This window comes from Monodon monoceros, unplaced genomic scaffold (genome assembly GCF_005190385.1).
Source record: "Monodon monoceros isolate NGI ecotype Baffin Bay Population unplaced genomic scaffold, NGI_Narwhal_1 Super_Scaffold_21, whole genome shotgun sequence".
NCBI classification, from domain to species: domain Eukaryota; kingdom Metazoa; phylum Chordata; class Mammalia; order Artiodactyla; family Monodontidae; genus Monodon; species Monodon monoceros.
Window position 1 is genome coordinate 137,513,567 of NW_021703778.1, and position 16,715 is coordinate 137,530,281.

Genomic DNA, 16,715 nt, shown 5'->3' on the forward strand with positions numbered 1-16,715 from the left:
ATAATGTTTCTGAAGCAAACTCACAATACATTAGGTGGAAGAGTTTAACCATACAATATATTATTGATTTCAGTCTCCTGTATTATGTGTTACTATTACTAGTACTTTGAAGATTTCTTCAGGGGCCCTTTTTCATTGTACAAGTTTTTGCTTTTTTTCTTTTTCTTTTTTTGGCCGTGCTGTGCAGCTTGTGGGATCTTAAGTCCCCGACCAGGGATCAAACCCAGGCCTTCGGCAGCGAAAGGGCAGACTCCTAACCACTGTACCGCCAGGGAATTCCCTTTTGCCTTTTTGTTTTGGTACAGGTTTTTGAAATCCAAGTTTCTTTGAAAGTATTTTAAGTTGATATGTTATTTAATCTGATTAAATGACTTTATTTGGCACAAAATAGAAGAGTTGATGACAGTTAACATCAATTGCATTGGAGCAATATCTACTAATTAATCAAGTGTGGCACAGATATACACTGAAGCACAAAGGATTCTTCCAGGTCTTGAAGACAAAAATCACAGTTTGTAATTCCTTATGTTTAAGACAGCCAGGCATAGGACTGTATAATCTCACCAGTTTTCAAAAAAGTCCAACCATACAAACACAGAAGTACAGCAAAGAATAAAAACGTACAGATTTCATTCTTAGGAATTCAAAATTTAATTATAATAAAATACCATAGAGCTACATTTAGTTTAAAACATACAAAGATACAAGTTACATTATGAAAATTCTTCACATCGCCTATTTTTACCTCAATTACTACAAACAAATGGATACTTCTCAAGGATCTGAGTTACAACATCAAGAATTTGCCTGTGCAAATAAACATCAGTGGAATTATACATTTTCCAGACTATCTTCTTCCATGATTAATATGTATTTCCTTCAGTTTTAAGTGAAGCCTTACTATTTTGACAAAACATAATGAATTACTCGGTTATTTGCCCTGCTCCATTTCTGGTCTACATCTACTTTTTAGATGACCTACATCAGAGAAATGAAAATGGTATTTTCTCCATTGCTTTTGTTCCTTTTCCTATATGTAAATAATATGTTTGGGGGAACTTTAAATAAAGTTGCACTTGGCAAAGTTTCATTCCCAATAACACCAAAGAATTAATATCCTCCTTGTTAAAGGCTGAAGAGAAATACTGATGGTTAAACTATGGTAAGTAGAATAGGAATTCTAGCAACACTGCTGTTTCTAGAGTATTTGTAAAAAAAAATAATAATAATAAGAATTCTGCCAATTAATTATTGAGTATTAAGTAGTACATGACTGCTTTTAAGACATTCTAGAATTTATGAGTTGGAATACTAAAGTTAATAGGTTTAGCTGCAGAAAACATGTAGAATGTAGTTTTCTTTATATGGTTGGTTTTTACCAGTAATACTGATAGAACTTAACACAGTTTTAATACAAATCCTCACAACACCCCTGTGAGGTAGGGATTGCTTACAGACACTTTACAGATGGGAAGTCAGAAAATCAGAGAAAGAGATAATAATCTCAGGAGATAAATCAAGAAATTTTGGTTTTCTTATAAGGCAGACTGCACTTATCAGATACTGAGTTCTGACAATAGGCTAATAAGGACAAATACTGAAACAGCCTGTTTTCCTCCAGAGAACAACTATATGTGGGATCTAGAAAGAAGGGAAAATTCTAAGCTGATCCAAAGGGAAAATGTCTGTCTAGTACTTGCCCAATACATTAAGGTGTACACAGCATTTCCAGTTTTAAGAGTTTGGTAATCATCATGCAAACCATACTATATGGCTAAGATAATAGCTCCATTTTACAAATGATGTAGTCAAAACTAAAGGGTTTTGCTGGAAGGACTTTTTTATACAAAGTAGATTTTTCTTAGTGAGGAATCATGTCTTAAAAAAATACACTCAGGGCACAGTGTTAGTCATAAAATAGCTATTTTAAAAATATTCCTGTTGAATGAATGAAAAAGATAAAACGGGTCATTTCCCACAGTGAATAGTGATTCACTGGCTCTCTGGAACCCAGGTTTTGGGATATTTTCTTATAAAATGGAGTAATCATTTTCCCACTTCCTAATACAGACAGAATACTGTGAAGATGAGGGAAAAGAACATTTGTTTTGAATTCCTAATATTAAAAGGAACTTTATGAATAAGAATAAAAATACAGTTAAGCACTCTTTTCTTAACTCCCAACAAAAGTAGATATATCTCTGCTTTAAGTTAATGTTGTCTATCATGAACAGTCAGCCAAAAGCAAACTTTTGCCACATCCAGACTCTGGCCTGAACTGCTGCCCTACACCACAATTCATATGCACACTTACTCCCACCCTTTAGCTATACACACTTTTTTGTGTCAACGACTAATGACTGAGCAAGTAGGAAAGAAAACAGAAGAGAAAAATTAGGAAAATTTTTATCTAAATGAGAAAAATAAAACTTTACTTGAAGAAGGCTAGGGAATATATCTAGAATAGCCTAAGATACATGAAATCAATGTTAATATTTGTGATCATCCTATGAGATGAAGTCTTTGAGGACAGTATGAGTTTGAATAATTACTTAAATGATTTACATATAAGATTAGATGCAGTTCTGACACTAAAGAGCAATACATTTGTTTTAACTACTCCCAATACAACTGACTCTGTATCAATAGCTACTTAGATTTTGCTCTTAACATGTGTCAACCTGAGCCCCACAAGGCTTCCCATCCATGTCTACGACAGAAACTCAACCACCTTAGACAATGCCCATTGGTTTTCTTCATTCACTCCTTAAGAAAAACTTATCAGTTCATAATTCACCTAAACTCACTGATAACCCAGAGAAAACCTTTGTGCCCTCAGAATGAGCTGGATTTCTCTTTGAGCTACATCCTGACTGAACTCGGATACTGTTGAGGAACTCTGATGTCAGGAAATAACCGCAGAAGTGAGCAGTCAGGAAGGAGATCAAACAGTTTCTGTACGTAGTTTAATTCTAATCTTCACAAACCAAATTTATTAAATTTACTAAGATACCTGTGAGGTTTAGAATTTAGCAGGGCAGCATACAAAAAAAGATAAGGCTGTTCTGAAGCCTCTCTCTTTTGTTATCCTTGACTATCTAGTATTTTAAATTTAAACATCTCAGAAACAATTTACGTCTATACTCTGTGGTGAAGTTTAACCAGCTATTTCCCAGCTACACAGAGCAGGAGAATCTATCATTCAGTCCACCAATTTTAATTTTTCTGGAATTTTAGCTTTGTAAGTTTCACCAATATAAAAGGGAGTTAAGTTGATTCATAGAGGGAAGGCTGTCATGGATTTTCTAGGACACATGGATAGTTCTAGGACACTGACTATATCTACTCTACTGGTTTTATGGACCAGAAAAAAGTTTAAATTGTGCCACTGAAAAATTACCTTTTCAGGTGATTATTAGAAAATTAATGTCAACCCAGGTAGCCTATAAAATCTTCTGATACTGTGGGTAGAAAGATAATTTGTATTTTATCATTTACCTCATAAGCTCATGTAAACCTCTGGTCATAAAAATCTCAAACTCCCTTACGGTCTTTTTCTTTTTGCAGTACGCGGGCCTCTCACTGTTGTGGCCTCTCCCCTAGCAGAGCACAGGCTCTGGACGCACAGGCTCAGCGACCATGGCTCACGGGCCCAGCCGCTCCGCGGCATGTGGGATCTTCCCGGACCGGGGCACGAACCTGTGTCCCCTGCATCGGCAGGCAGACTCTCAACCACTGCGCCACCAGGGAAGCCCCTCCCTTAAGGTCTTTAAGAAAACACTCTAGATTAAGATAACAACACTAGGGCGTCAGTCAACACAGATCTATCTGAATTTCTGTCTCTAACACCAGGGACTTCTATGCTTATCTATGTGTATGTATCTTACTGTTTAAGTTTGTGTGTGTGTTTCTGACTCTTCTCCCTTTCTCTCTCTTAAATATTTTTTATTGAAAATGAGGTATGCTCAGTGTTAAAAAAAATAAAGCCACATAAGATGTTGCAGAGCTAGTAAGTAAAAAGTAATTTAAAACTACTCATGATTTGGTATAGCTATGCCTTAAAACAAATGATTTATACATTATAACATGTAGTTATGCACTAAAAACTATTAATTCCCTGTATGGCAGAAAATATTTTAAAATAATCCTCATAAGGGCTTAATTCGTGTGGAACATTAACCAGAAGTGATAGTCTAGAATATTCTTTAAAAAAGATTTCACTTATTTCATATTCAATTTGATTTTACAGATTCTACAACCTGGAAAAACTTCCATACTTCTATATTGATTTCTGATTTCTAAATTGTGATTTAATTTATGAAAACTTCACAGCCCTAATTGAAGGTTACATTTTAGTAGCTATGTATCAATATATCTTACAATAAGAAGATCTAATACATACAACCTTAAAACTATGGATAAATGGTAAAGAAAAAGTCAATAGAACTTGAGGAGAAAAACAATTTATGAATTTAAAAAAGTATGTGAGTTTTCTTTTTCAGAACTGATACAAAAATCCTGAAGGAGAAACTGCTACTCAACCAGGATAGTATCCACATTTTCTTGTGTGAGTTCTGACTCTAAGGCACAAGGTGAGTCTAACTGTTCTTGCGACAAGCGAGAACTTTTCAGGGGGATGTCAGACCAGCTGTCACAATATGGCTGAAATCTCTGGGCTAATGTATTACCAAACCTTTGGCATCGGTTATATCTGTAAGATTTACCTTTGTGTGTATACATGTGCTCCAGTAATTGGCTCTTTCGGAGAAATTTATGACCACAGATAGTACAGCTGATTTTTCTTTTCCTTGAAAAAGAAAAATTACAGTTTAATTCTACTGGCTCAGTGTCTTTGGAGATCAAAGACACTTGACTGATCTGCAAAGGCTCTGTGGCACCCCGGTGTGAGTGGTCAGGCTGCTGCTCATTATCCTTGACAATGAAGGAGCTAAGCCTGCGGCATTCAAGAGCCTCGCTACTTTCATTAAGTGGATGCACTTCACCAAGGTCGTTACTTTCCAGAATGGAAGCAGGGACACCAAATGGGAGGGATCCAGACACGTGGGTATGGAGATGTTGTCTTAGATTACTACGGGAATCAAAACGTTCCCCACAGTAATGGCATAGGTGTATTTTGATACCGCTTTCAGTGGAAGAAGGGCCTGTCACCTCTGAAGAGGGTGAGGGATGGCTCTGGGAAATCACAGATTCTGGGTCACATCTCTCCTGCTTGATGGACACGGGGGGCTTCTGGTGCTCCTCCAAGGCCTGGGCAGCAGGATGGGCCCTCTGCTGGTCTGCAGTGCCATCATCCAGCCCAATAGCAAGAGAGAGCTGCAACTGGGGGTGGTCACCCTGGAGAGCAGCTCTATTTCCATTGTTATTGGAAGGAGCTTCCTTGACCTCCAGCCCTTGTTTGACAGTTGTTTTTTGGGTCGTTGAGATCTGAATGCCATATAAATTTGAGGACTGCACAGTCTCTGGTGAGAACACTTGATTCATTTCAGTCGCAATGTGAGAAAGGTAGTCGGCGTGAAGAAATCGAATCCCTTCCTCCAAACGACTATGATCCACAATCTGTTTTGGCCCTTTCCCCGTGTACATAATGTGCAACAAATAGCTGAATATGTCAGGTTGGATGTCAGTTGGTTGTATTTTTATGCATTCACTGTTAAAAACAAAAAAACAGACCCACACAGAATGAAACAACCCGGTTGGCCTTTTAGTTAACAGTACACAGTCTTAGGCTAAAGAAGTTTCTTCCTAAGAAGTTCTAACTTAGTAATCTGCCTTGATGAAACTCAGCAACAAAAGCTTAAGTTTTCATTGTATACCAGTTTTATGGCGCAGCAACAAGTCTTCATGTATTCAATCTACTGCCTAAAGTTAAGAAACACAGATATTCTGATTAGTTCAACATTTAATTAGTGACTCCTAAGTGATATGCACTTAAACTGCATGCCAGGGGGTAGAAAAATGATGAATAAAATAGGTACCCTGCTCTTAAGAAACTTAACAGTCTATTGGGTATATAACCAAAAGAACTGAAATCGGGAACTCAAATAGATACCTATAGACCAAAGTTCATTACAGCATTATTCACATTAGCCAAAAGCTAGAAACAACCCAAGTGTCCATCAGCAGATGAATGGATAAACAAAATGCAGCATATACATACAATGGAATGTTATTCAGCCATAAAAAGGAATGAAGTTCTGATATACGGTATAAAATGGATGAACCCTGAAAACATTCTAAGTGAAATAAGCCAGACACAACGGGACAAATTTTATATGATGCCACTTATAAGAAACATCTAGATTAGGAAAATTCATAGAGACAGAAAATAGATTAGAGGTTACCAGGAGCTTGGGGGTAGAGAAAATGGGGAGTTATTATTTAATGGTTACAGTTTCTTTCTGGGGTGATAAAAAGTTTTAGAAATAGATACTGGTAAAAAAAAAAAAAAAAAAAAGAAAGAAATAGATACTGGTGATGGTTGTACAACACTGTGAATGTGATTAATGCCCCTGAATTGTACAAAGAGAAATGGTTAAAATGGCAAATTTTATGTTTACATATATTGTACCATAATAAAAAATAATTAAAAAATTTAAAAGGGTCTATTGGAATTGGTACTATTTAGAATTTTAAATCACACTAACCTTATTTTGGCTTCCAAACTGTATTAATATATCTACTCTTTAAATCACAAACGAATACAAGTGTAACTTTGAAAAGGTTTAAATTAATCTCAAGCCCAATTTTCACATATGAATCTAGAATTCAGAAAATAGATGGAAATAACTGTGTAACAAGAAATCAGGAAACACCCTGCAAAATTAGGATAAAAACAACCTGAGGGAAATGCTGGATGACAAGGAACAATGGAATCAGTTGATACACTCACCTTCCCTGAAGCAAAAGTTTGTGTCGATACATCAGAAAGCAAGTGTCAGTACACCCGCAATCCATTTCTTTAGTCCTGACATTTTAGGATTCCCTCTTGGGTTTCACTCTTACCTGTGACTTCTTACCTCACTGCCATGGTCTGTGGCAGGGTTTTTTTTATATCAGCACAGAGCTCTTTTAACTGAGGATTTTTAGTTGCTCAACAGAGATACCACAAAGTAGGCCTGCTACCTTTGTATCGCCTGGATTTAGTTTAGCATGGTGCCTGGTACACAACAGGTGCTTTAAGAGCTGAACCAACTCACTGCTCTCAGATGAGGCTTATGTGAAGGTAGTGTTTCTAATCTAGTTTCTACACTGACCCTTAAGTCGGAGAGGAAACTCTTTTGCATGGCAGAAAAGACTACCCATGACCTGTCCCCGACTCTAACCTCCTCTCCCCTTTGTGTCATATATTCCAATCATTCTGATCTACTCCATTTTCTGAATGTGTTAGCCTGGTTCATATCTGCATATGTTTTCATGCATTTTCCCCCTTTGCCTGCAACTGTAACTTTTTGCGTTCCTCTACAACATCTGAAAAACTCCTCCTGATCCTGCAACATTCAGAGCCTCTGTGAAACCTGTGCCAACCTTCTCAAAATAAGGCTGCTGACACTCCACTCTACCTTGTGCAGCACTTCTATTATAGACATCACAGTAACTATTAATAGCAGCAGCTAACGGTGCAAAGCTCTGTTCTAAGCATTTTAATATTATTAATCCATTTAATCTTCTCAATACCATGGGGTGGGTATATTATTCTAGTGTTTTACAGAGAAGGAAACTGAGGCGCAAAGAGATCAATTACACTGCAATTATTTTCTTTACATGCATTACCTCTCTCTTAGACTATAAACTTTTTTTTTTGGCTGCACCACCTGGCATGTGATCTTAGTTTCCGACCAGGGATTGAACCCATGGCCCCTGCACTGGAAGCAAAGAGTCTTTTTTTTTTTTTTTTTTTTTTTTAAGCAAAGAGTCTTGACCACTGGACCACCAGAGAAGTCCCACCATGTAAGGTCTTTTAAAAAATATCATACAGGGCTTCCCTGGTGGTGCAGTGGTTGAGAGTCCGCCTGCCGATGCAGGGGACACGGGTTCGTGCCCTGGTCCGGGAGGATCCCGCATGCCGTGGAGCAGCTGGGCCTGTGGTCCATGGCCGCAGGGCCTGCGCATCCGGAGCCTGTGCTCCGCAACGGGAGAGGCCACAACAGTGAGAGGCCCGCGTACCGCAAAAAAAAAAAAAAAAAAAATCATACAGTGTTGCATCACTTTTAACCTAGGAGGTATTAAAGCTATTTTCTTCCAAGAGCTCAGAATCTGGATACCACTTTATAGCCCCCTCCTTAATACCCCATGCTGGGGCAATCTAGATTTTAAAAATTTTTTTTGAAAAAACATTTGAAACAAACGACATTTGAACTGTAATACGGAATATAAAGTGGGCAGAGTTATGACATTGAAACCTTGCTATGAAAGTGTTATGGAATAGAAATCAATGACTTAGTGATTAAGAGCACTGATTTGCATTTGAGTTTAATATATTAGCTGTATAATCCTAGATGGACAAGTTACTTAACGACTCAGTTACAGTTTCTTTTTCTCTAAAAAAGTATGGATAACAGAATTTACATTAGATAAATGCTTAGTGCTTGTTTTTGGTATAAGCCTTCAATAGATTTTAGCCATTATTGTTTTCATTCTTATCTTCTACCATGAACCCTACACAGAGTTTAATGACAGATGTGTAAAAAAATTATAAATTTTTATTATTTCCTAAGGTGATCCTGTAACAAAGAATCCCCAAAATGAGATAATAAGGCTTAGCTATATCACAGTATCAAAAATACTTCTGATTTACAAAAGCACATCCTTACCTTGTTTGGTGAATAAATATCATCTTGAAATAGTTAGAAAAAGCAGCAAGCACTGCTCTGTGGGCTTTGAAGTAGACATCTCCAATGGCAACTGTGCAATCACACAGAAAACCAAATTCTCGCTGCATGTTCAGCTGCTGCAGAAGGACAAGGCTATGGCTAGCTGTGTCCATTGCGGCTCTGAGAAAAAGGATAATATAGATTTTTTTTTTTTACAAGGTTGGCTATAGATCACACAAACCTACAGAATACAAGGAGACCTAAATTTAAATGAAATTATTCAACAGTTTTCAATACTGTTAATTTTACCCCAAACTTAGCTAACATTAAATACCCCATTATGACAACTGATTTCAACCCTGCTGAAATGATAAAATGTGGCCTTTTTAAAATCTGGCAAGAAGGTGGCTTGGTGTGGTGACAAAGACGTGAAAGGAAGTCTGTCCTTTTTTATCCATGCAACCACAGTTTCTAGTCCTCAGTTTCCTCACTGGCAAAAATGGGAATGAGGTACTAATCCTTGCCTCAGGGCCAAATGAGATAAGTTATGTGAAAAGCACCTTGTAATGGAAACTACTATTCAAATGTTGACTATAAATGTTAATAACATTACAGTGTGTCCAGCCTGGGCTAGAGCTGTCACTGCTCCTTAGGGATCCTCTGTTATGCTCAGGGGACACTGGCCTCCTATCATATAATGTTTGGGTAACTTATCAGTCACAGGAGCCCTTAAAATAGATGTCAAGCCACATCCCCAGATTCACACGGGGCCTGGAGCCCAATGGGAAAGAACCTAAGCGCTGACCTTAACTGGACTCAGACACATACAAGCATGGAGGTTCCCGATGAAGTAGAATAAAGGATGGGACCACTGGTGTCATGGGAAAAAATCACGCATGAGGAAGAACATGCAAAAGAATTCTGGCGGAGAAGTCTAATGTGAGCAGAGCAGCAAGAACATTCGTGAGGGCCCTGGGAGGTGGGAGGCTGTGCCACCTTCTCCTTCCTCCACCTTCTCCACCTCAACTGTGCAGAGAGAAGGCACCTGTGGTAGAAAGGGCATCCCTGGGGTGCTGGGAGAACCTCCTCTAAAAAAACAGGTCCTAAAAAAAGAAATGAAGTTTTCCTACTAACCAGAGAGACCAAAGTCTTAAGGAGGTCAGTGATGAGAGTGTGGGTTTAGCTGTCTGAAGACTCGCAGTAGCTTGGACAGTAAAATGCTGAGTGGTGGATAATATAATAAAAACAGTCAACGGTTTATACTGTTTCCTGTATGTCAGGCATTTTTCACTCATTTAATTTTCAGTTCAACTCTATGAGAAAGGAAATACTCAATGCACCTTACAGATGAAGAAACAATCAGCACAGAGAGTTAACTGACCCAAGATCACGCTGCTCGTAAACCCAGGCAAATGGACTCCAGAGCCCCAATGTCCTCCCTCTCCACCTCCCAGAAAAAAACACGACTCATCAACTGAAGGAGCCTAGGGAACAGTCTACACATCAAGCACCCTGGGAAGCCTGCAAAGAAGAACCACGGAGAAACCCAGATTTCCTACTGCTTAAGCAAATGTGACACAGCAAAACAAACATTTATACTTATTAGTGGATAAAGTCTAGATTATAACTGGTAAAGATAAAGGCAATTATTATTGATAAAAGGTTAAATCTATTTTTATTAAAACTACATATATAATGTACTAATATGGAATAATCTCCAAGACATAGTAAGTAAAAAAAGCAAAATGTAAAACTGTGTAGAGAAGACTACTATTTATGTAAAAGTGATAGTGGTTATTTTATTTTTAAAGGTGGGGGAATTTACACATAAATATATTCTTGTTTATATACACATGTCTGGAAAGGTTCAAAGAAACCAATTTTGCTTCTGGGAGGGAAACTAGGGAGCAGAGAGTTAAGGGTGGGGGGAACTATACTGTTTGAAAATGTTGAAATATTTCAGACAGACAGTAGGTAAAGAGAACAAGGTAACAAGCACCCACCCCTGGGCACAAAAAGTAAACATTACAAACAGGGTAGAGACACGCTGGCATCTCTCCCACACTCTACCCCCCCACCCACCTTGCCTCCAAAGGTAACCACCATCTTGATTTTGGTGTTTATGACTCTCCTGTACATTATCACATTCTTACTGCATGTGTTCAGATTCCTTAAGAACGTTTGGTATTGTTTTGCATGTTTTAAAATTTTATACAAATAATATTATACTTTAGGAATCCTGCAACTTGCTTCTTTTAACTCTACATTCATACATTCGATACTGAGCAGGGCCCTGTGGGGCTCTGGGGCACAAAGCCTTTCTGTGTCCCCCATTTCTTTGATTACAAGACATAGCTTTCATTCAGCCTCCATGACCTTCCCTGAATTCCAACAGGCAGATTAAAGCAGTTGTTAATTCGGGAAACGAGGGGATGCTAGACCAGAGAGAAATAAACAGTCATAGAAACAATAGTGCAGTCTTTGTGCAAGGTCTTGGTTCCCCATCAAGGGATACACACAACAACATCTCTGAGCTGTTTTGGAGATACTGAAACCCCCTCCAGGTGGGAGAAGTTAAGATTAACAATGGTATGCTGCCCACAAGCATGCAGACCCCAGACCAGCTGGAACCTGAAGGTTGATGTTGCTGACTCCTACTTACCTCACCACCAACCCATCAGAAGAATGTCCATGAGCTGATAATGCCCTCTTGGAACCATTACTATAAAACTTCTCAGTATCCTCCAAGTTGGGACACATAGTTTTTAGAGGCAAGAGCCCACTGTGTCCCCCTTTGCCTGGCAAAGTAATAAAGCTATCCTTTTCTACTTCACCCAAAACTCTTGTCTCCAAGATTCGATTCTGCACCAGTGTACAGAGAAACTGAGCTTTCGGCACCATTACTTTCAAAAATCCTACTAATTCAAACATAGTAGTTTCCCTTACTCCTCCCCCCGAGTAAAAATACAAAACAAAACAAAACTCTCCCATACCATCTCATTTTAAAAGCTTTTAAGCAGCAATGAGATAAAAAATAAGATAACAGAACCTACAAAGACCTGAGTCTACCTTCTAAGAATAGAAACGAAAATCCAGGTTGTGGGTATTGTTCCAAAAGGCCATTTAACCAAAAGTCAATATTTATTGTTATTTACCACATCTTCCTGATTCTAAAATACCACCAATTTATAAGGAGATTAAAAAACCAAAATAAAACTCTATATTGGAGATTTCAATGTGAAAACATGTCTTAGATTCAATAAAATGGTTCAAATTGAAGTACCTTAAACCAGTCTTACAAACTGTCCCAAAAAACCGCCCTCAGATCATAAATGTTTTCAACAGTTCTATATATATATATATATATATATATTTATACATATAGTACATTAGTATAGTGAACTGTTGAACCATGTGGAAATGAAAATAGCACACTAAAAAGCCACATATACAAAAATCTGTGGTTAATGTTCTATGAGTAACAGTTAAATTCACTTATCGAACAAATATTTTGTGAAGAGAAATTTAATAAAGAGAAAATATTTGAAAGCATGCCTTGTACAAGGCACGGGGACAGAAAAAAATTACAATGATGTTGCAATCAAGATTATAGGCTAATAGGGGAGATAAAATATAAAACACAGTAACTATGACATGAAGTAAAAGTGGTAAGTGCCAATAACAGCAGTTGAAGAACACACTATGAGGGAGAGATAAATGACAGGAAACCCAATGAAAAATAATCCATTTGAACTGGATTTCAATGAACGGGCAGAAGGTGAACATAGCATTCTAGGCAGAAAAAAACAGAATGAGTAGGGTTTCCCTGGTGGTGCAGTGGTTGAGAGTAAACCTGCCGATGCAGGGGACGCAGGTTCGTGCCCCGGTGCGGGAAGATCCCACATGCCGTGGAGCGGCTGGGCCCGTGAGCCATGGCCGCTGAGCCTACGCGTCCGGAGCCTGTGCTCCACAATGGGAGACGCCACAACAGTGAGAGGCCCGCGTACAGAAAAAAAAAAAAAAAAATGAGTAAAATCACCATCATTAGGCTTGGGAATCAAAACTGCTCTAGTAGCAACACACATAAAAGATTAGCAAGGGAAAGGCATGGAGAAATAAAGACCAGCAAGTAGCCTTCTGCAATATCCAAACAACAGCAGTGGGAATGAAGAAAGGAATACAAGAAGATATACCAGATGGAGACTGACATGACTTGGCAGAGGACTGGATATGGTCAGCCACAGAGAAGATCAAGTCAAAAGTGAGTCTCAGAATTCCAGCTTGAGTAACTGGAAGAATTCATTCATTGCTTCGGGTCCTATTTGCAGAGTAACTGCCATGTGCTAGGTTGATACAAAGGTAGCATAGCAGAACGCCAGAGGAGAAGCACAGAAACTGGCTTCGTAAGAGAGAAGTTTCATTTTGGACACAGTGAGTTCGATGTGTCCACTCTAGGACATCTGAGTAGAAATGTTTAGCTACCTGTGGAGACAACAGGCAGCACTGGAAAGGAGATTCTCTTCAATAACAAGGCTTAAGTCACCAGGATTAGATGGGACTACTGAGTGAAATAAGAGGGGAAAAAAGCTAAGAATGAATCCTTTAAAGACAAGAATAGTACAACTAGACAGAAGAAGAGAAATAAGAAAATATATTGTCATTGAGAGAGATACAGAAAACGCAAGAACCTTGGTGGGAGGAGGTAGCAACGGTATAAAATGCTGCAGAGAAACACAGGATGAGGCCTATTACAAACACCCCCAAGTGTGCTGACCAAGAGGTTTCTGGTGACCTCTGACAACAGTCCGGGAAAGCAGCAAGAGCAAAATATCTGACTGCAGGGGAATGTCAGAAAGCAGAGGTCATAAAGGGTAGGTACAGACAGAACAGGACATTGAGGGAACTGCAGATCAAAGACTTTCAGGCTGAAGAGGGGTGTAATCTCTAGAAGCCAGAAAGAATGCAATCAAAAGTGTAAGTGTAGGGACTTCCCTGGTGGTGCAGTGGTTAAGAATCCGCCTGCCGATGCAGGGGATACAGGTTTGAGTCCTGGTCCAGGAAGATCCCACATGCCACAAAGCAACTAAGCCCGTGCACCACAACTACTGAGCCTGAGCTCTAGAGCCCGCATGCCACAACTACTGAAGCCTGCATGCCTAGAGCCCATGCTCCGCAACAAGAGAAGACACCACAATGAAAAGCCCACGTTCTGCAACGAAGAGTAGCCCCCACTTGCCACAACTAGAGAAAGCCCACGCGCAGCAACAAAGACCCAACACAGACAAAAATTAATTAATTAATTAATTTTAAAAGTATAGGTGTAGCAGGTAGCCATGGAGAAAAAAGCAATCTCTTTTTCTGATGGTGGAAAGCAGATGGTTGAGGTAAGGAGAGAGAATTTGAGTGTACTCTTAGATGGCGTTGATTTTACGAACTATGAAGTCAGTCCATATGCAGAGGGAAGAGGTGAGTTTAGGCCTTGAAAGAAACCTATTAATCCCTGATGCTAATATAGAGTGTTGAAGTTTATAGAGAACTTTCACACACAATAATTTACTTCTCTTTCTGCTTCAGATGAGATCATTTACTTACCTTCAAGTTCACCGTCATTCCTAATCTAACCCATTCTTTATTTCAGATATATTTTCAGGACTAAAATTTTCATCTCATTCTTTCTTAGTATCTACTTCTCTGCTGAGATTTCCAGTCTGTTCACACATTACAACCTTATTTTGCTTTACATCCTTGAGCATAGTTATAGTAGCTGCTTTAAATGTTCTCTCCAACCTCTGGGTCATCTTGGGGTCAATCTCCACTAATTAGGGTGACAGTTTCCTGTTTCTTCATATGTCTAGTCATTGTGGAAAATATCTTAGACACTGTGATAACTAAAGACTCTAGGTACTGTAATATTCTTCTAAAGCGTACTGATGTTTTTGTTTTTTGCAAATTAACTAGGTTGAACTTAAACTCCAAGTTCTGCCTCCCCATGGTTTAGTTTTTTTGTTTGTTTTTTGTTTTTAACATCTTTATTGGAGTATAATTGCTTTACAATGCTGTGTTACTTTCTGCTTTATAACAAAGTAAATGTTATACATATACATATGTTCCCATATCTCTTCCCTCTTGCGTCTCCCTCCCTCCCACCCTCCCTATCCCACCCCTCGAGGTAGTCACAAACCACCGAGCTGATCTCCCTGTGCTATGTGGCTGCTTCCCACTAGCTATCTACCTTACGTTTGGTAGTGTATATATGTCCATGCCACTCTCTCGCTTTGTCACAGCTTACCCTTCCCTCTCCCCATATCCTCAAGTCCATTCTCTAGTAGGTCTGTGTCTTTATTCCTGTCTTACCCCTAGGTTCTTCATGACTTTTTCTTTTTTTTTTTCCTTAGATTCATTATATATGTGTTAGCATACAGTATTTGTTTTTCTCTTTCTGACTTACTTCACTCTGTATGACAGACTCTAGATCCATCCACCTCACTACAAATAACTCAATTTCATTTCTTTTTATGGCTGAGTAATATTCCATTGTATATATGTGCCACATCTTCTTTAACCATTCATCTGATGATGGACACTTAGGTTGCTTCCATCTCCTGGCTATTGTAAATAGTGCTGCAGTGAACATTTTGGTACCTGACTCTTTCTGAATTATGGTTTTCTCAGGGTATATGCCCAGTAGTGGGATTGCTGGGTCATATGGTAGTTCTATTTGTAGTTTTTTAAGGAACCTCCATACTGTTCTCCATAGTGGCTGTATCAATTTACATTCCCACCAGCAGTGCAAGAGTGTTCCCTTTTCTCCACACCCTCTCCAGCATTTATTGTTTCTAGATTTTTTGATGATGGTCATTCTGCCCGGTGTGAGATGATATCTCATTGTAGTTTTGATTTGCATTTCTCTAATGATTAATGACATTGAGCATTCTTTCATGTGTTTGTTGGCAGTCTGTATATCTTCTTTGGAGAAATGTCTATTTAGGTCTTCTGCCCATTTTTGGATTGGGTTGTTTGTTTTTTTGTTATTGAGCAGCATGAGCTGCTTGTAAATTTTGGAGATTAATCCTTTGTCAGTTGCTTCATTTGCAAATATTTTCTCCCATTCTGAGGGTTGTCTTTTGGTCTTGTTTATGGTTTCCTTTGCTGTGCAAAAGCTTTTTAAGTTTCATTAGGTCCCATTTGTTTTTGTTTTTACTTCCGTTTCTCTAGGAGGTGTTTTTTTTTTAGTGCTAGGTGTGCTGTTTGGAGGCTGCTCAACACTAGTATACGTTTAGGGGCTGGCAAGAGATCCAAGCTGAGTTTAGATACAGGATTTGGGGTCTCCCCCCCAACATCCTTTCTAGGATTTTCCTCCTTACTTTCTACCTGTGTGGTCACTCTGAACTCTGTCCTCCTTTCTTCAAGCAAGTAAGACTACAGGTTATTATCACAGTTTTAGCCATCCCCTCATGTCCCCAACTGGGACCTTCTCTCAGGCTAAAAGCCATAAAAATGGAAAATTATTCACAGCTGTTCCATTCTTCCAAGCATAGACCTCATTCCAGTTTCTGCTTGCTTTTTGTCACTCTTGAATGCCATCTGGTCGTTTTTAAAACTTTTTTTCAAGTTTATAATTTTTATTTGCAGAATTGTCCTGATAGGAACTCAGCCATCACCCTTTATCAACAGTTCTAAAAAGTTTTGGTCTCAAGATCCATTTACACTCTTAAGAAAAGTATTAAGGGCTGTTAAGAACTACTGTTTATGTGGATTATATTTATCAATATTTACCATATGCAGAATTAAGAGAAATTTTTTCAATTTTAATATATTTGAAACAATAAACCCATTACATATTAATATAAATAACACATTTATTCTAAAAAAAATTTTTTTTTT

At 38.5% G+C, this 16,715-nt stretch overlaps 1 protein-coding gene across 7 annotated transcripts in view; it reads right to left on the reverse strand.

Annotated features, from left to right (window-relative positions):
• ZBTB25 (zinc finger and BTB domain containing 25) overlaps positions 1 to 16,715 on the reverse strand; it is a 29,818-nt gene that overhangs the window by 7,376 nt on the left and 5,727 nt on the right. For 3 of the 7 annotated variants that reach the window (XR_003795999.1, XM_029238784.1, XM_029238783.1), the window contains exons 1-2: positions 8,832 to 10,461; positions 4,725 to 5,668 (exon numbers count right to left, since the gene is read on the reverse strand). Coding sequence is in view for 6 of the 7 variants with exons in the window: in XM_029238784.1 (XP_029094617.1) it covers positions 4,725 to 5,668; positions 8,832 to 9,004 (1,117 nt within the window). In the remaining variant the exon portion in view is untranslated. Of the gene's footprint in view, positions 1 to 632; positions 5,669 to 8,831; positions 10,462 to 16,715 lie in introns of those variants that run through there. The other 4 variants (XM_029238780.1, XM_029238779.1, XM_029238778.1 and 1 more) reach the window with 2 other exon arrangements.